This window comes from Hyperoodon ampullatus (assembly GCF_949752795.1).
Source record: "Hyperoodon ampullatus genome assembly, chromosome: 11".
Classification (NCBI taxonomy): Eukaryota; Metazoa; Chordata; class Mammalia; order Artiodactyla; family Ziphiidae; genus Hyperoodon; species Hyperoodon ampullatus.
Genome location: NC_136924.1, coordinates 52728421 through 52749166, shown reverse-complemented (window position 1 = coordinate 52749166; position 20746 = coordinate 52728421). Strand labels below are relative to the sequence as shown.

Below are 20746 nucleotides of genomic sequence, written 5' to 3'. Positions count from 1 at the left end.
ATACATTAATGTCGTGAACATTATTATTTCTTTCTAATCCTGGTGGTTGGGTGGCCACATGAATTTTAACATAATTCAAGCAGTATCATTCTCATTGCTAAAATGGCGCTTGGAAAGTCCAGCAGAGACAGTAGTCACTTAACAACCAAGGATACTGGGACAGTGTCTACAGCTGTCTTTGTGTCTTATTGAAGGTTAGTCTAGGAACAGGCTGGTGACCTTTTTTTTTTTTTTTTCCCCGTTACGCGGGCCTCTCACTGTTGTGGCCTCTCCCGTTGCGGAGCACAGGCTCCGGACGCGCAGGCTCAGCGGCCATGGCTCACGGGCCCAGCCGCTCCGCGGCATGTGGGATCTTCCCGGACCGGGGCATGAACCTGCGTCCCCTGCATCGGCAGGCGGACTCTCAACCACTGCGCCACCAGGGAAGCCCCCTGGTGACCTTCTATATAGCTTGCGACGTGAGCCTCAGTATCCTCTTTCTAAAAATGTTCTCATTTTCCTCTAGCAATGCTGAGCTACCTCTTCATAGTAAAAAATGAACTACCCTCTGCCATAAAGTTTCTAATGGGAAAGGAAGAGACATTTTCGTAAGTTACAGACCGTTGTTTGTGAGATAACTAAAATGCTTTTAATTGAAATGTGGGCTAACCAACGTTTTTGTTTTATGAAGACTGCAGAAACAAAGTTTTCCCTAGGCTGTTTTTTCTTGGTTTGTTGTTTCTGGGGGTATATAAATGAAGGAAGCAGGCAGAGCCATTTGAATCTGAGCATTTAAAAGGTAGATTCATCGGTCATCCTGTAAGTGCTAGGTGCTGCAATTTCCCAAGAACTTGAAATCTACATCCAGTTTCTATGAAATAAAACAGATATGGAGTATTTTTGACACAGAAGTGGAACAAGCAAGATTAAGACCCGAGTCTCTTCCTTAAAGAACGGACAGAGCATTTGGGGAGCAGAACTGATGTGAGCCAACCTCATTAAAGATGTAGCTATAACCTTGGAAAACGTTGCAGCTGCGTTTAGTACATCCTGTGTTTTGACTACCTCTTGTTTCACAGTTCTTGTCAGTCTTAGTTTCTCTGTTTTCTTTCAAGGGAGAATGGTAGAAACCAGGGTTCTTAGTGTTCTTTCATCAGGATTCAAGGTCAAATACAAGGGATTAGGGAGAAAGCAATGGCTACCTGTGGTGACTTGTTTTTCGATAATATTAGCCAAGCAGAACAGAAAGGAACTTTCTCTTTAAATAATTGATAAGAGAAGTTGTAATCTGACAGAAGTAATGTGTGCATTCATCTTTGAAACAATGTAAATAATTCAGAGGAAAGGCATGCTTAGCCAATGGGAGTGAGAGGGGAAGCAATATCTCTTCTTCTGCTGCGTGGGGGGAGAGATGATAGTAAGTGACTAGCGGTTGGGTCAAAGTGGTTGGATAAAACCTGAATAATGATAAAAGTTAATGGTAAACATTAATAATAGTTAACAAAGTTTAAATATTGTGAAATTTTATGTGTGAGGAAAGAAAAGTCACTTTCTAAAAAAATGTGACCTAACTGCTTACATGCCTTTCAGAGCCTGGTACGTGGATGGCCGCCTTCTGGTGGTGGTAGTTACTTTTGGCATAATTCTCCCTCTGTGTCTCTTGAAAAACTTAGGTAAGAGCTTGCTTTTCTCATAGTCTCTACAATACCCAGATGAATCAGAAACCTAATAAAAACGAACAACTTTGCCCTCTGCTTTCACTTGTAGGGTAAAGATTAAATGAGTGATAAATTACAAGTATTAATCAGGCTTGACTTTAATATGGGATAAAAACACTGGTTGGTATGTGACTTCCTAAGCAATCCCTCTTCTAAGCCGTGGAGGGAAGAAGGGAGGTCCTGGGACCAGCAACAGACAGTGCTCTGTCCAAAAGCACAAAGTCCAGAAAATGGAATTCTCCTCATCCAAGGTCTTACATACTCTGATTATTTAGATGAGCAGAATTTCACATCTGATATCAAGACAGAAAGTTGCTTATATTTTTACCCCAAAGTATTATGAATCACTCTTAAATTATCAGAGTCTAACTGGTCTCAATTATTTGCTTCATTGAAGGGAGAGAGAGAAGCAAAAAGTCAAAAGTGGTAGATAATCACTAAGTCATATCCATTTGGTTTTTTTGTTTTGTTTTGTTTTGTTTTTCGGTACGTGGGCCTCTCACTGTTGTGGCCTCTACCTTTGCGGAGCGCAGGCTCAGCGGCCATGGCTCAAGGGCCCAGCCGCTCTGCGGCATGTGAGATCTTCCCGGACCGGGGCACGAACCCGTGTCCCTTGCATCGGCAGGCGGACTCTCAACCACTGCGCCACCAGTGAAGCCCTCCATTTGATTTTGACATTTTTGTGTGTGTGTATTTGGAGACCAGGGTCCCTGATGTTATGGACATTTCGTGTGTGGAATATTGCAGCCAGACTGCCGTCCAGTCCCAAGCCTATGAAATGCATTTCCTTTAATTCTGGGCTCATTCAATGCAGACACTTAACGTTCTTCCCAAAATGATTTCTAACCGTAATTTTTTGTTTTGTATGAAAAATACCAAGCCTCTGTAGCTGTTCTGTGAGACCTATAAGTAGATTTTTTTTAAGCTATTTAATTATCTGGTTTCTGAGTCTGTGTTTAAGCTTTTCTGTGTATATACATGTAGCTCTTTTCAGTGCAAGTGGAGAAGGGCTCTTCTCCCCCAGGGGTGAGAATAGTGCAGCCCCCAGAGACCACTTAACTCTGCCTTTCTGGAGATTATGGTGCTCGGAGATCTCCCAGGCATTCCAAGGGGAGCAAGGTGGAGATCCTCAGGTGTTCAGTTTCTCCCTAGAAACCACTTCCTCTCCTCTGCGTATGTGCATAATCAAGAATTATTGAATGGATCAAGGAGTAAATGGGATTTGGCCATAGGAATCCATCCGAGTACAGCAACAGAGACCTATGGCCAAATTTGGGAAGGTCTTTTCCCCTGGATTCTGGGAATCTGTGTTCTCTATCTAGTGTCAGGAAGAACTGGAATCAAAACACATAATGCTATAATGTTTTAATTTAAAGTCATCATTTTTGCCAAGTAAGGTAGCACTATCAAATAATCTTGTATTAATATTAGCATGTATGAATACTATTGGAACCCCAAACTATGCTTGAAATAATGCATTGAAAGAGGTGACAGATGAAATAATAATAATTCTTTAAACTTTTTTTTTTAGGCTATCTTGGCTATACTAGTGGATTTTCCTTGAGCTGTATGGTTTTTTTCCTAATTGTGGTAAGTGCTGATTGAAATGGTTGGCTTGGTTTTGCTGTAGTATGATGCTATGTAATAATTATGCATTATTTGGCTTTATTTGATTAAAGTCTGATTGTTTCTCCTTTATTTTTTAATACTAGGTTATATACAAGAAATTTCAAATTTCCTGCCTTGTTCCAGAGCTAAATTCAACAATAAATGCTAATTCAACAAATGCTGACATGTGTACACCAAAATATGTTACCTTCAATTCAAAGGTAAGCCTCTTATCCTTTCAATATAAAAACGAGAGTTTTTACTAAGGGCATTTGTATTTCTCAGACTTCTTTTGATTAAACTGTCTCTGATGTGTTTGTTCTCAGAAGAACACTGTATCACTGCTTCCAGCTGCCACAATCCATTTAGGGACCTTGGAGAAATATACAAATTGTATATTTCATTCTCCCTTTTACCCAGTTTATGTGTAGGACAGCCTTAAGTATTCCCTGTGAAAACCTCTTTCTGGATAATTGTCTCAGCTCTGTTATTCCTTCTAGATCTTTAAAAACAGATTAATAACTAACATCCTTAGCCCACTGCTTCTTATCTTGTGGTGACAGAAAGGAACACCTCAGACTTCCCCAGCATGTACAGTTGAAATACAGACACCACCACAAATTGGCACTTAAGGAACGTTCATACGACATATTGGGAAATGATGGACTATGGAACCAGTCAGGCTTGGATTTGAATCCTCAGGCAAATTATCAACCCCATTTGTAAAATTAAACTATTCTATTCTGTATCTTACAGGGTTTTGTTAGAATGTGCCCGGTACAGTGCTTGGGCAAAATTAGAGCATGAGAAATATTACTTTTCCCTCCTTCTCTGCCAACTTCTTTTTGCATAAGAAGTTACTATATTGAATTTGGGAGTTTTAAAAAAACCTTATCTAAGAAAACTAATTTAGCTCGTTCTCTTTCTCTCACTGTCTTTTAATTCTCAAGGATACAGCCAAAGCAGTGAAGTGATTTTCTTTTTAGAAAGTAACTTTCTTTTTAGATGCCATATTTAATTAAGTCTGATTGATGCACCCTATATAGTGCAAAGAGCAGTAAAATGGAGGTGGAAGTTCTGGGCGTGTTGCCTAGCCTGTCTTGGAGGGAGTCAGGAGAACAGCACTGGTCTGCCTCAGGGTTGCTGTGGGGATTCAGCAAAATAATGTAGGAAAGTGCTATGTAACCAGCTAGCGCCACATAAATACGGGGTGACGCAGTGCCTGGAGGTTGTAGAATACACTGTGGGTGAGCCCAGCTCTAGAACCCCTCTCTGCCAAGTCCCTAATGTCTCAAGCTAGATAAGCTCTCTTAGAGAAGCTGCTCCTATTTTGATACCAAAGCTCTCCTAATAACCAAGTAATCCAGGGATCCTGAAGGGCTGTCAGATGAAAAGACAGATTAGAAATACTGGAGCTGTACAATTTTTATGGTAAAAATGCCTTTCCATAACATTTATATTTTTTCTTTCAAACAGACCGTGTACGCTTTACCAACAATTGCATTTGCATTTGTCTGCCACCCGTCTGTCCTGCCAATTTACAGCGAGCTTAAAGAGTAAGAGATTTGTTTAATTTTTTTGCAAACTGAATCATTTTAGGGCCTCTCGTTAATAGGCAAGTACTGTATTTAAAATAAATGGACTCACATGATGAACCCCCGCTGACTCATCACCCAGCTTCAACATTTACTTTCTGCCATTCTTGAGCAAGAAAAATCACAAACCTGCAGTATATTTTGGCCATAAATGTATAAAGTGGCGTAGGCTGGGGGCTTTTTCTTGTTAATTTCATTTTTCAAATTCTATATTACTCAAGAGAGTTCAAGTATTTGTGTTGCTTTATGTTACTTATGATTATTTTGCAAGCGGATAATAATCATCTTCATACCCATCTGTGAACCACTAAATACACTGCATCTGATTTGCCTTTTGGTTTACTTGGAAAAGGCTGGTAAATCAGGCAGGAAGAAATTCATGTTAAGACCACAAACTGGACAAAAGAATATTGTTGTTCATTTCAAACTATTACAATGATTATATGGATTTGGTTTTGATTGCTGTTAGAGAAAACGAAAGCCCTGCTTATAAATTCCCTCATGGGTTCTCTTTTTAGCCTATTGTTATCAGACTTTCCACATAAAAATAGTCATCATGGCCTAGTGTCTTTTTTTGAGGGAACTGGTTTACAACTTATATAGGTTTCATGTGTACAACCTAATATTTCTCCTTCTGTAGACATTACATCCTGCTCAACACCAAAAATTTAGTTTCCATCCATCACCGTACAGTTGATCCCCTTTACGCATTTTGTCCTCCCCCATCCCCCTCCCCTCTGGTAACCACTACCCTATTCTCTGTAGCTACCTCCTTGGTTAGATTTATTCCTAGGTATTTTATTCTTTTTGTTGCAACTGTAAATGGATTATTTTCTTAATTTCTCTTTCTGCCAGCTCATCTTTAGCAAACAGAAACATGGCAGATTTTTGTATGTTGATTTTGTACCCTGCAACTTTACTGTACTTGTTTATTATTTCTAATAGTTTTTTGGTGGAGTCTTCAGGGTTTTCAATATATAAAGTCATGTCACCTGCAAATAGGGACAGTTTTCCAATTTGGATGCCTTTTATTTCGTTTTCTTCCCTAATTGCTCTGGCTAGGACTTTCGATACTAGGTTGAATAAGAGTGGTGAGAGTGGGCATACTTGTCCTCTTCCTCATTTTAGAGATATAACTTCCAGTTTTTCATCATTGAGAATGATGTTAGCTGTGGGTTTGTCATATATGGCCTTTATTATGTTGAGGTATGTTCCTTTTGTACCCACTTCATTGAGTTTTTATCGTAAGTGGGTACTTTGTTAATGTGGTATATCACATTGATTGATTTGTGAATGTTGAACTATCCTTGCATCCCTGGAATAAATTCCACTTGATCACAGTGTATGATCCTTTTGATGTATTGTTGTATTCAGTTTGCTAGTATTTTGTTGAGGATTTTTTGCATCTATGTTCATCAGAGATATTGGCCAGCAATTTTTTTTGTGTCGTCTTTGTCTGGTTTTGGTATCATGGTGATGTTGACCTTATGAAATGTTAGGAGGCATTCCCTCCTCTTCAGAATTTTGGAAGAGTTTGAGAAGGATAGGTATTAAATCTTCTTTAAATGTTTGGTAGAATTCACCAGTGATATTAAATCATCTTTAAATGTTTGGTAGAATTCACCAGTGATATTAAATCGTCTTTAAATGTTTGGTAGAATTCACCAGTGAAGCCCTCTGGTCCTGGAGACTTTTGTTTTTTGGGAGGTTTTTGATTACTGTTTCAATCTCTGTACTAGTGATCAGTCTATTCAGATTTTCTATTTCTTTATGATTCAGTCTTGGAAGGTTATATGATTCTAAGCATTTGTCCATTTCTTCTAGGTTGCCCAATTTGTTGGCGCATAGCTTTCATACTATTCTCTTGTAATCCTTTGTATTTCTGTGGTATCCATTGTTATTTATCCTCTTTTGTTTCTGATTTTATTTATCAGGGCCTTCTGTCTTTTTTTCTTAGTGAGTCTAGCTAAAGGCTTGTCATTTTTCTTTATCTTTTCAAAGAATCGGCTCTTAGTTTCATTGATCTTTTCTATTGTCTTTTTAGTTTCTATTTCATTTATTTCCACTCTGATCTTTGTTTCCTTCCTTTAGACTTTGTTTGTTCTTTTTTGTCTAGTTCCTCTAGGTGTCAGGTTAGATTGTTTATTTGAGATTTTTCTTGTTTCTTGAAGTAGGCATCATGGTATAGTCTTAAACTCAGAAAGATATACAATATAGCTATCTGCTTCCATTTGAAACAAAAATAAAGTTGATGTTATTTAGCATTGAATTCACTCATTATTCTTCCTCTTTCATATTTAATTGATATATGAGTAACTTTGAAGTATCAGTATTTACATCTACCTATCTATGTGTTCATCAGGCCTACTTTATGACCTTATATTTAGGGTGTTTAAATACGTCTTTGGCATCTTTTACATTTAATAGTTCAGCTTTTAGTTTGTAATTTCCTCACGTGGGTACTTCTCAATTTTTCTCGTTTTCCATACTCCCTTTTTTTGACACAATCAAATGTTGTGACTGTTGGTGGTTGACTGTTGAGTACAAGTCTTGTAGATTAATTGTTTGGGCAGTTAAAGAAACTTAGAGGTTCATGCAAACTCCCAGAGTAAACTTGACCTAAGAGAGAAAGAGAGAGCCCTTCATTATCCCAGCGGTGAGCTCTTAGGCACTCATTGCTCTGGAGGCAAACAGGCTTCCCTGGGGCTATTCAGTGGGAAAACCGGAACTTAAATAGCGGCTTTAGCAACTGAACACCAAGGTCAAGTTGGAGCTCTGCCCCAATCTCTGGAGCTGAGAGAACAGCTTTGGAATTTATTCTGCCTTTTTCCTGTGCATGCTGAGTGTAGAGATAGTATCAAACAAATGTTAAAAAATACTCTTTGCTCTTCAGATGGGAACTCTATATTCTTTCGAAAGAATGGGGAAGAACATTCAAGGGATTGTTCATTACATGGCTCTCTCTCTCATAATACCCATTTGGTGTAAAAGAAGTTACTATAAACTGGCATATTTTCTGGGGGTAATTTCAGCTGGTCAAGTCAGCCCCAGCCTGATAGAAAGTTAAGTTCCATTCTTCAGTGTTAACACTGGTGTTTACATTCAGTAATGTGGTTTTTAATTTTTCAAATTCCTTTATCTTTGTTTTTAGTCGATCACAGAAAAAGATGCAGATGGTTTCAAATATCTCCTTTTTCGCCATGTTTGTTATGTATTTCTTGACTGCCATTTTTGGCTACTTGACATTCTATGGTAAGTACCTTCTGTCAGTACATAAATATAGGTATTAGTAAGTAAATTAGTAAAAATCAATATCAAAATAACTTTTAATATGATAGCCCAAAAAGCAACAAATCTGTCCATTGACTTTGCTGATCTTTTCTTCTACTTAAAGCAAATGGCAGTGGTTCCTTCGCATATTCATGCAGACTGCACAATAGAATAATTACTGAAATTAATTAATTAAATAATTACTGAAATACTGTAATTTTTTCTCCTAATACTGTCCTTAAAAGAAATTGCATTTTATAAGCACGCCACCTTTACTGAGGAAAGTTTAAAACTATAATCAGAGAAAGCTTTCCTAATTGCTGTTGAGAACTGGGTCAGATTCCATTAATAGAAAAGAGAGACAGACAGATTTTGAAAGGGAGAAAGAGCAGAGTGCTACACTCATGACACTCTGCATTAATTAAAAATAAAGCACCTGATTGTTCAGCTGCAGGTGGAGCCTTGCAACCATTTGAAGCAGTGACATAGAAAGTTAAAAGAAATGAAATCTGAAAAAGAACAAGGTTCCATTTGTAACTTTTATTGCCCCTGTATGAATAGTTTACCTTCTTTTACTACTTCTTCATCCTCTGCTTTTCCAGTCATCCTGCAGCTTTATGTAACATCTTTCATTATCATTATAATTGGGGACCTAATATAAATTTAAATACATAAATTTCACATTCTCTATTAAGTAATATTTCTTGGGGGCATTTTTTTCGTAAACACAAATGTCTCAAAATTTAAACACAAATATCTCAAAATTTAAACACATTTAGAGATGATCAATTCATCCTGGAGAGGAAGACTACCCTGATTATACAGTTGTATTATTACCTTTTTTTTTTTTTTTGGCCACACGGCATGGTTTGTGGGATCTTAGTTCCCCAACCAGGGATTGAACCCAGGCCCTCAGTAGTGGAAGCACCAAGTCCTAACCACTGGACCGCCAGGGAATTCCCTTATTAACATTCTCACAAGCAATGGAGAATAGCATTGTCTAATGAGTCCATAAATACCACATTTAATTTCTGCATAGAGATGGTGTTCTTAAGTTTCCTGCAGAGTTGCGGGGATTAGGGTGGGTAAAGGGAGGGAGGGAGAGAGAGAGCACCTAATGTTAGTTGCATGGTCTCACTGCAACCTTGTTCAAGCTATGATTTTTCTTGGCAAATCCATTTTTTTCCCACATAGAATACCAAACCCTTTCATACTCTTAGGTCAAAGAAAAAACTCAGCTATTTTTAGATGGTTATGAATTTTGAATCAAGTAAGGTAGAACTAAGGAGATTTTTATTATAACCTAGGGCCCTTTTTCTAAAATTGAGACCAATCTCTGGCCCAAACTAGAATTGTAATTCTACACCCTGAACCTTGAGAAGGGAGGGAAACTATCTTTTGTCAAAGGAGTGAGCATTTTCGAGTTGGAGATAAGATGGCAGAGTAGGAGGACCTTGAGCTCACCTCTTCTCACGAGCACACCCAAATCACAACTAACTGCTCAAAAGTCATTGATAGGGCTTCCCTGGTGGCACAGTGGTTGAGAGTCCGCCTGCCGATGCAGGGGACACGGGTTCGTGCCCCGGTCCAGGAGGATCCCACATGCCGCGGAGCGGCTGGGCCTGTGAGCCATGGCCACTGAGCCTGCGCATCCGGAGCCTGTGCTCCGCAACGGGAGAGGCCACAACAGTGAGAGGCCCGCGTAACGGAAAAAAAAAAAAAGTCATTGATAAAAAAGACACAAGTGAGCATTCTTGCTCTCAGTGGCTGCCATTCTAGCTTTGGTTGTCTTTGAAATGACACTTTCTGAATTCAGAGTTGAGAAAAAGTTCAAAGTGGTGTATAAGCTAAGTACTTTTTTTATGAGGAAAACATACCTGGAAGAGAAGAATGATGAACTTCACCATGGTGAAGTTCCATGGGTACCTCTGCCGCTTAGACATTGAGTTATAAGAGGAGAGTTTGAAAGTGGCCCCGGGGAGGCCTGCAGTCCACTTAGCGAGAGTGTTCGGTGTTGTTTGATGAGTGGCACCAAGTCGGGGAGAATCTAGATGAAGAAGGGCTTTGTGCTTCGACCGTATGGTATTTCTACCCCCAACTTACTCTTAGGTTTAGTGTAGTGTAAATTAAGCTCCCTACTTGGTGTAACTTCTTCTAGTGATTACTGTACATTCCTTTTTGCTACAGGTACGTGTGGACAGGTGGTACCCATCTCACACAGGGGATTTTTTTTTTTTTTTTTTTTTTTTGCGGTACATGGGCCTCTCACTGTTGTGGCCTCTCCCTTTGCGGAGCACAGGCTCTGGACACGCAGACTCAGCGGCCATGGCTCACGGGCCCAGGCACTCCATGGCATGTGAGATCTTCCCGGACCGGGGCACGAACCCGTGTCCCCTGCATCAGCAGTTGGACTCTCAACCACTGTGCCACCAGGGAAGCCCACACAGAGGATTTTTCTTTTCAACTTTATAAATTGTGAATAGACACTTCTATACCCAGAACATTGCTTTCCTTGCCCTTTAGTTTACAAATTGTTTGTGGCTCAGAAAACCCGTCATTCCGTGATGTGCTTTTGTCTTGTTTTAACACCCTCTTACTATTCCCTTGTTTTAGAAAATGTGCATTCAGACCTCCTCCACAAGTATCAGAGTGAAGATGACATCCTCATCCTGACCGTGCGGCTGGCTGTCATTGTCGCTGTCATCCTCACGGTGCCGGTGTTATTTTTCACGGTGAGTAAAAGGCCTCAGTGCAACTTGAGAAAAGCTGAGGTCTCCTTGCAGAGCAAGCCTGCTGCAGGGAAGTCTCCTGCATCATTGAAACTGCATCAAGGAAGGATCCCAAGGCTCTTTGGAAAAAAAGTGGGATCAGTGAGTTAGGGTAACCTTCTGATGGAGTGAATCTTTGTTCTAATTTATCTGTCCCTCTTCTTTACAGAGAAATGTAGATAGACTGTTTGAATCCCAGTCATCCATGACAGGGGAATATAGAAGAACCAGAAGAGAACACTCAGTCATAGATAAAACAGAAATTATCCCCCTGCAAAAAAAAACTACCTATTCGTAAAGAAAAAGACTTCCCATCTTAAGTCAAGCCCCCCTGCTTCCCAAACTGTTAAAGCTATCTATAAACTCACTAGGTGTGACAAAACATGTCCCAAATGCCTGTGCACCAATCTTTCAGTCACTGCTGAGAAATGTGAAAGGCAGCACGCTGTGGGCATTACGGAATTTTTTGTTTTCTTTTCCTGCAGGTTCGTTCTTCTTTATTTGAACTGGCTAAGAAAACAAAGTTTAATTTATGTCGTCATGTCTTGGTGACCTTCATACTCCTGGTTATTATCAACTTGTTGGTGATCTTCATACCCTCCATGAAGGATATTTTCGGAGTCGTGGGTATGGCTTTCTGACTTTCTGCTTATTCTATTTACAATAGCTGTTTAGAAACCTGAAGTTTCACAATAACAACCTCAAACTTTGTTTTTTCTTATTTTTCAGGAGTTACGTCTGCTAATATGCTTATTTTCATTCTTCCTTCCTCTCTTTATTTAAAAATCACAAGCCAAGATGGAGATAAAGGAACTCAACAAATTTGGGTATGTCTCATGCCAGCCACTCTCATTTTTCTGATTAGATTTTCACTGAAATGTATCAAATAAATAGTCCATCTCCACCAATTAATACTACTTTTAGTGATCACAAAAGTAGGCAGCAGTCCTAGTGTTTGCCCATTTGGGAAATTTAAAATATCATAGCAGAATCTTCTCCAATCCCTCAAAATATTTTCAGGTTTTGCCCTTATTGTGCCTTAGCTCTTGCTCTGCGAGGGCAGGGCCAACTCAAAGATTAGACGTTTATCATCCTGTGTCTCTGTAGTGTAATGCCTTGTCTTTAGCAAGACCTGAAGTGGAAAGGGGCTCAAAGATTTTATGCAGTCTGCTGTTTCAGTACAATTCCTAGTCCTGTAACTCCATGCTACAGCCCAGGGAACCTGCAAAGCCTTAATTTAAATGGCTGAGTTAGTGTAAAGAGTCTTTTTATGATTTGACAGAAATGCTTTGGAGCAACAGACCTGGATTCAGAAACTACCTTTCTATATTGGGATTCTTGTTTCCAGGTCTGGTGAAGTTCAAGGGCATCTTGAAGGTGGTGCACTTGGAGACAGTGAGGGAAGCAGGGGTGAAGTGGCTGCTACATGAGTACCTTCTGGAGCACCATTATGTTTGGCTTCGGAGAAGGCTTCTCAGCCGCCCTCCCAGATAGTGTAAGCACTCCAATCCACATGTTACCTGAGTCAACAGACCCGGATGAGAGACGTAGGCATGGGGGATCATCGCTGTGCATTTAGGAGAAGCAGCGTTGATGCTGGTAGAGCATCTACTTCCCCAACAGGATTATCCCTAAAGCCATAAATCCCCAGTCCTTCTAGATCTGACCATTGGGGACTTCATGAGGACAGAGAGGAAGGAGCAGTCACTCTGGCACAGCAGTAAAGTAAACTAAGATTAAGTCTGACGATGATGGAGACCTATTGCCTGTGAATTCTCTGGGCCTCTCCAACCCTGCTCCCGTTTTAAAACTGCTAGGAGGATCTACCAAATAGCATTAGACAAGGGATCCAGTCCATGTGGGGACCCAGTGGGAGTGACACCAGACCAGTGATGGTGAGCCTGTGTGCAACCCTCCCAATGCCACCCTTCACCTTCTCCCCTTCCCTTACCTCTGTCTCCCCATCCAGACTCTAGTCCAGCCCCCCTGGCTCTCATGATGCTTCATCCTTCTCCCTGAATTTCAGCTCTCATTGGAAACTCTCAAGGCCGAACAGTTTATAATCTCGAGTTCTCCAGATTCTAGAGTTAGTAACCTGCCCCCCGTGGCCTTCATCAACCCTTGAAATAACTTCGTTTTGGACACCCATTTCCTATGTTCACTCGATCAAATCTACTTTGCTTTTTGATATCCTTTTAACACTTTTTCAAACAGAAATGTTTGCCTGCCAGCGATAACCTAGGTTGGTTGGTAAAGAGTAATGAAATGACCTGTATGTTTTCTAAGCCATTCTTTTTTTCGGTTGTCATCTTAGTCTGAAAGAAGCTGTGAGGATACCATCAGCTGTAGGACAGATTCACTCTGAGGTGACTGTGAAGTCAAAGAACAGAATGGAGAGGATGGTTCTGATAGCTGGTTTTTCTTAGTTTCCCATCCTTGGAGAATCAGATGCACACAGTTTTAGAAAGATTCTCACGGTTCAGCAATAGTTGTAACAAACTCCAAAAACAGAGGGACTCAAAAAGAGAGGGAAAGCATATCTGTTTTTTCCCAGGTATGTGTGGGAAATGTTTGCTTCCCTGAAAATAACCATTGCCTTTCTGTCACTCCAGGCTGCCCTTTTCTTGGGTCTGGGGGTGGTGTTTTCCCTGGTCAGCATTCCCTTGGTTATCTACGACTGGGCCTGCTCATCAAGTGGTGATGAAGGCCACTGAGACCAGATGGAAAAAGAAACAGTCAAGTTACCACTCATCAGCAAGCCCTCATCACATCCTTTGCAAGTTTACAGAAGCAAACAGAAATTTACAAGATACACAATGGAATAACACTTTGGTAACAAAACAGAGACCTGTTTCTATCATGGTTCATGTCCCTCCAAGATTGGGGATCAATTTTAAGGATTATGGATTTCTTTTGTTCCAAATTTCACGCAATCATATTTTCCAGTACTTTTCACAATCAGTTATTTTTCACTCTCCTAACTCTGTTTTTTGTGATTTCATCGTCTCTTAGAACTTGGAAGACATGAGCATCCATCATGTTTATTTATTACACATCCAGATTCTGACATAATTTTCCTACTGATGTTCAGCTTATAATATCTGTACCTTTTTAGAAAAGAAAAGAATCTTGAATTGTATATATTTATTTTGCTTTACAGAAAAAAAATGGTTTCGTAAATAATTTGCCTATTTTGGTTAACATAGCACATAGGGATAATCATATGAGAGTCACAGGGTGCACACCCTTGCTGGATCAGAGGATGCCCAATATTTGAGGCAGCTCTGATCATCTGGCAGCTGAGCTTCAGCAGCCCATGGCCTCGCTGGCACTGCATCCCACTCTGTGCAGAGATATTCTCTGGTGACTGTTCTCAGCTGGGAAGGGGATGGGAATGATTCTTACCTTGGTAAACATACTAATCTACACATCTGGGTAATCTAGCAAATGAAGTTTTGTTTCTCCCTTGACAATTTCTGTCAGAGTTACTCTAATCTGCATCAACTTCTATTGGGGAAGACCCATGATACCTTTGTAACAAATTGAGAAGCAAGAGTCCTACAAAAAGATTGTCCCAAATGCCTAAGGAAATATTCCTCGGATGCAGATAGCCTTCAGCCCTACATCGGTATTGTTGAAGGGGGAAAAACATTTTCTTAAATTACAAACCCAGCAGCTTTTACTCATGTCCACCAGCTTTTTGCACAGAGAATCATGTGTATCTAACCAAGGATGATCTAGGATAAGTAATTCCTGTTTTATATTGGGTACCTTAGGGGGGTCTTTAAAAGACTTGTTTTATATCTATAAATTTAGGTTATTACAAATATAAGATTTTTGTACCTTAAATAAGCCTCATTCCTATTTCTTCTCCATTAACCATCCATCCAGTCTTGAAAAAAGAAAACGAGCCCTCAGAGATGGTCTTTGAGAAGAACACATGATGAAATCACTGTGTACCTTTCTTCCCCCAGATGGGGACTTAGGCGTCTGTGCTCTCTCTCTTCTCGCCCCTAGTCAAGGGTGGGCCGTTACTACCCGCCTGACGTGAACCACACAGGAGCACAGAGTTGCCTCACACTCTTACCCCAGCCCCTCTCCTAAAGCAAGTGAAGGAAACTACAGAGAGGCTGAAAAAGAAGAGAGTTTGGGACAAGGTAGCTTGGAAAGGCATGGGACACAGCATAGAAACCCAGCACCGCATTCTGCCTGAGCTGGGCCATCACCTATGATTGGATTGTCCGTATCACACCGTGAGAAGTGTGTGTACCCTGTGAGCTGGTCACTTGAAACAGGGCTTGTGTTTTATCTGCATCCTGGTTGAATTCCGCAGACACGTAAGTTCACCAAACACAGATTTCTTATCCAGAGATAAGTGGCCTCTAACCGCAGACTCTTGGCAGAGTTTCCAGGCACTTAGCTCTGGGCTCTGTTCCTCCTCCACTGAGACCCCCAGAGGCCTCCACACTTACTAGGAGTAACACGGAAATGTCCCCTTCCCTTTACAGACTAATGTCCCATAGAGAGCGCGGGCATCAGAGCACTTTCTCGTGATCCTCTTGGGGGGAAAGGAGAAGTTATTTCCTGCATTTCTTAGTGGCATCATCATAGCTTTTACCATAATGCTCCAGAATTACATGCACATTAGGTCAGAGTTCAGGTGTTTAGATATGAGTACCTACCTATATATGAATTCCTAACCTAGTAAAATCCACAGCCATCTCTGTCCTTCCTCAGCAGTGTCTTCCATGTTAGACGAGCAGGAGAGAAACTCAACAAAACAAGTTGGCTGGCCCTTTGAGCTGTCTAGGGCACCAAATAATGAAATAGCCAGATAGTGGATGACCCTCCATTAAAAAAACTACAAAATTTAGCCTGCAAGCTATATTATGCTGCTTTCTATTTTCTTCATTAATTTATAACAATTCATTTTATGCCCACAGAGTCCATTTAGAAGATGATCATTAGCTCTTGGGATGTGTAGTGATATTTTTGGATCTCTGGATTTTATGTGTCAGGACAAGGAATTTTTATTATTATTTAAAATATACTTATTTAGAGGAGGTACATTGTTGTGAATGTCTGTGATACTACAGGTTTTTAAAAATCTTTGTAATGTTTATCTAAGTTTATTGTTGACTGAATATAATCGACCCTACTGTAATTTGTCAAATATCACTGACTAATTACATCATTTGTGTGGGATTAGCTGTAAAGTGTACTGCCCTTATTCTCATTCAGAGCAGTGAACCGGTAGCCAAAAATACATGTACCACAGATGTTAGGTAGAATTTAAATAACACAGTTAAGTGCTGTAGAAGTTTTTCTGCTAAATGAGTAGACTAATGAATATTATACCTTAGCCTTTGGGAGCAGCACGTTTTCCTTTGGTAGATAGGATCTCAGCACTAGTGAACAGTGCCAGCTTCGTACTTTGGCTTATGAACTGTTCTCTAGTTATAATAACACAGCACACTGTAAATCCCTGGTTTCCTTCATGTTACTTCCTGGAAGTGGGGTTGCAAAGTATATACGGGAAAGAAGTCCAGTCTTGTTAAGCACGGGCAACCCCCAGTTTGTATGCAGACCATGTTGTAAAACTGTCAGTTGTTTGCAACCTGGAATGCATTTTCCTTTAGAAACCAGGTTATACATGATGGTTAGGCCCCCCAGACCAGCTAGAGAAAATGATCTAAGCCCATAGTTTAACTGAAATAGGATAATATAACAAGATTGCTGAAGAACCTACACACTAAATATAACATTGTTTCTAGGGGGTATTTGTTCAGAGTTGCCAAGAATCCCTCACTCGTTGTTAGTGGAATCTGGATTGCCCACTCCAGTCACACACCACCAATTAGAGGTGCCCATAGTGGCCTGAAGCTAGCTCTCCAGCAAAGGAGGGGTCCAGCAAAGGAGGGGGACCAAGTTCAGGGCCACCAGAGACCTCGTGGTAGGAGAAGGGTTATGGAGGATGAAGGGTCCTCCTGTGGGCCGTAAACTGCCAGGGACGTTCTCCGCTGCTACCCTTTTCTCTGGAGTCTCAGGCCTGGCCTACCTGCTTCTATTTGTAGGACCTCTTGCTCCTGGAGTTCGTCTCCTTCCCTCCCGCTACCAAAAAGGATGCCACTGCATAGCTTCTCCCACATGCCAGTTGTGGAAGCCAGCACACAGCACTTTTAATGGGTTTAGTGCTAGTAAACCATGGTTTAACTGCCCAGTAATCAAATGGGGGTAAAAAAGCTCTCTACCCACTTCTCCTTTTTTACATTTGCAGACCCTGTTGAGAAGGGCATCTGTGGGTCATGGCCGTGGGGCTTGGGGTGGACAAAGGACTGTGGTAAGGTGTCACGGTATTTCAGAGGACACCTCAGACAGTTACCCCAGAATTGGCTTCTTTGTGGAGTTGGAGTCAAGCCTCCAAGCCAGTGGTTCTCAAAGTGGGGATCCCCGGACCAGAAGCATCACCATCACCTGGGAACTCATTGGAATGCACATTCTTAGGCCCCACCCCAGACCCAGTAAAATCAGAAACTCAGGGTGGAGGCCCAGCAAACTGTTTTAAAAAGCCCTGCCAGTGAGCCAGTTTGTCTCTCCTTTTCCTCTTCATTAGTCCTGCCCATAATTCTCTGAGGGTGGTTCCTAGGGCTCACGGACAAGAAGTGGGAAGAAGGACTTAGGGAGGGGAGGAAGGGGCCTCGTCTCAGCCCCCTTCCCACTGGAAATGCTGGTACAGGCGCATCATTGTAAGTGGGGCTTGCACGGGCTGACACACCATAAGATTACAGTTATGGCAGCTGTGAAGAAATAAAAGTGAGGTGTTTGGGGTTTGGGTTTTTTTTTTTTCCTTTTTTGAAAGGAATTAAATGATATACCATTTGTAAATGCAACCTCAGAGGAAATACTGAATTCGTGTCAGGAGTAAGTTCTCCAGAATGTTTGGGTTCAGTGTATGGCGATCAATCCTGTCCTCCCTTTAAAGTGAATTCTCTGCTGCAAGTGCTGCACTGCATGAGGGGCTACAAACTGCTCGGAAAAAATTAGTGCTCAGCTCGGTTTCAGTGGATCAGAGTGCTGGACAGCACGTTTTGTTGAGGTGGAAGTGGGGCGGAGGTCAGTGAAATGATCAGATACATGATTTTATGCCTTAGTGCAAAAGCCATCAATCAGTTCCCCTCTGTTTATCAGTGTAAGTGACATGAGGCTTAGAAAGGGTGTAAACTTTAAGAATGTAATTCCTCCATTCCAGTTCACAGTAAACTTCTAGCCCCTTTCAAAATAAAAACGATTGAGACTGCATCATTTAACGATGTTAATGAATGTTTCCTTAGAGATGGCAGATCTGAGAATCTTTTAGCAGCAGAATACACTTCCTCTAAAATACACACGGTAAATTATTTATAGTTATCTAAGGCTTTCAGGTACAAATTGGGGATGGGGTGGCTGACAACTGAAAAATACCACTAAATCTTAAAGGGAAAGTTCTTGAAAAACATGTTAAATTCACAAGGCTCAGATCTTTAGGATTTTCTTGGAGGAAGGACTGTGAAACTGGGCCCATGTGCATACAGGCTTGAATTTGTGCTTTTAAAAGGAAGAATCTATGCAGTTGAGGCTTATTGTAAGAAATACTTCATTTGTATGTAAATATATTGTAAATAAATAGGAGGCTGTATATTTTTGCAGTTGTTGATCCACATTGAAATAGAAGTCGCTAGTATCTGCATATCAAGAATGTTTTCATAGATATTAGCAGTTTTGTTTGGGAATTAGAAAAATTTACATTCTCTCCCAGGTAACATAGTTCTCTCAATGTAAACTTGGAACCTACAAGTCTTACTTAATTGTTTAGAGAGAGAAATGTCTGAGAAATAGTTTCATTGATTTCTTATACTGGTATAAAGATCAATTATTTCAAACCTAGTCCTCTGAGATACAAATAAGGAACATTTTAGACCCAAATTATTGCCATATAGAAATAGATATACCCAAAGTAACGAGTTGTTTCTTCATAATGCTGTTTCACTGTTAACACTGATACCACTACACAGCATTTATGAAAACAGAAGTTGGGGAGGAGAATGGTTTTTTGGGGTTTTTTTTTTTCAAAATTGAATTGCTGCATTTCCCAAACTTTGGGATCTCTGAAAGGGGGGAAAGACCTGAATATTAAATATGAGCACAAATATGAAGAAAAGAAAATAAAACCCATTATTTTATCAAGCTTTTGCAAGACTTGCATGTTTGCCTTTTCTTTTCAGTGTCAATGCCAACATAGGCTGTGTTAAGTCATATTTTCCCAAAACACTTGAATCTTGATCGTTGGTATGTAATCCGCTCACTAGAGTTCAGTGTATTTTAGACTTCATCTAAGTCCAGTGCGTGTAGCACACCACTGTTTTATTAATGTAAAAACCTTGTAAATGAATTTCAGATGGATGATTTAAGTGAGTCACAAGTCACAAAACTTTGCCATTCGTGGTTGATCAAACACATAGTTCCCCCCACACACAGGATGTGGTGTAAATAAAGACAAGAAGTTCTGTTCTATAACTGCTCTGTTAACATAGTTTTTAAACATTAAAAATGTGGAGTAAAAGTATTTATGAATTTTTGTCTTCATTCTTCTGGGGTGCAGTACTAAAAAGGGAGGTGTTTAGGTACTTACACACTATTTGGGATTGTTGGAGACAGATTTGACACGTTTGTCAGTGTTCTGGGACACCGAGAGTTCATGGAAGATTACATTCAGGTGCCCAAACTTTAAAAATTACTTCCGATAAAAATCTATCCGATCTGAAGCACATTACATCTTTTCCATCCTTCGCAATCAGAGTAGGCTGAACGTAATATTTTCTTCTTAAACTCAGGTTCATCTTTATGAATATCAATTTCTGTGCCATCTTGTGGGAGGGACTCTAGTCTTCCTCTACCCACACTGCAACCACCCATAAAATAGGAAATCCTATCGACACTTCCATTTCTCCAGGAACTATTGAGGGGAAAGCTCCTGCAGCCTCATTTTCATGTCCATCACTGGCTCCTCCCCATGATCTTAGGAAAGTTTTATCAGGGCAAGATGGCAAGATGGCCATAGTCTGATACCCAAATTCCTCTGTGGACAGGGTTAGTGCATGAACGACCTGGGCCTTCATCGTATGACTGGCTGTGAGGCTGCTCTCAACTCTCCCTGGGCTGCCCAGGAGACAGCCCATTCTGCAGGGCCACCTTGGCACCCGTGTGGATCTCATGGTGGAAATTTGGGGCCCAGGAGGCCAAGCTGTGGACTCCAATCTGACTTCATTAGCAATAAGGCTGGTACTTTTATCCTTATGTGCCTCCTGTTTCTATTTCTTAATTAATCAAAACCCCAGGGACAAAGGGTGTGAGTCGTCATCACTTTCCAACCCAAGCAGTTGTAAAAGTGCATACATGCAAAAGACTTGAGAATATGAGCAGGTTTTGTTATAAATCAGAAGGTCTGGTCCTGCTGTGGTTTTGATGGTTCTGACTTCTTCCACTACAGTTCCATGCGTGTCTGCTAATACTGTTCTCTTCTGCCCTATTCTACACAATTGTCTGGGTATGCATTATTCTACCTTTCCAAAATGGAATAAACTATGGACTTACTGATTACTTTGCAACTCAGAAAACCTGCTCGCTTACCTTCTAGATTTATAATTCGGTTCTGTTTCATTAGCCCAGTCTGGAAGGGGTTGATGAGGCCCAAATAACAGAGCCAATTTTTGGTATGCCAATGTTTTATCTTTCATTAGTTTACATTTTAGACTACTCCAAATTGGCAGGA

General features: G+C 40.6%; 1 protein-coding gene across 1 annotated transcript in view; it reads left to right on the top strand.

The window, feature by feature from the left end:
- SLC38A1 (solute carrier family 38 member 1) overlaps positions 1 to 13652 on the top strand; it is a gene marked incomplete at both ends in the record, with an annotated part of 48647 nt that extends 34995 nt beyond the window's left edge. Inside the window, 10 exons of the mRNA XM_079714327.1 lie at positions 506 to 587; positions 1570 to 1652; positions 3229 to 3287; positions 3410 to 3526; positions 4782 to 4861; positions 8052 to 8152; positions 10784 to 10902; positions 11424 to 11565; positions 11668 to 11765; positions 13551 to 13652. Of these exons, the coding sequence (XP_079570453.1) occupies positions 506 to 587; positions 1570 to 1652; positions 3229 to 3287; positions 3410 to 3526; positions 4782 to 4861; positions 8052 to 8152; positions 10784 to 10902; positions 11424 to 11565; positions 11668 to 11765; positions 13551 to 13652 (983 nt within the window). The remainder of the gene's footprint in view (positions 1 to 505; positions 588 to 1569; positions 1653 to 3228; positions 3288 to 3409; positions 3527 to 4781; positions 4862 to 8051; positions 8153 to 10783; positions 10903 to 11423; positions 11566 to 11667; positions 11766 to 13550) is intronic.
- Positions 13653 to 20746: the final 7094 nt, after the last annotated feature.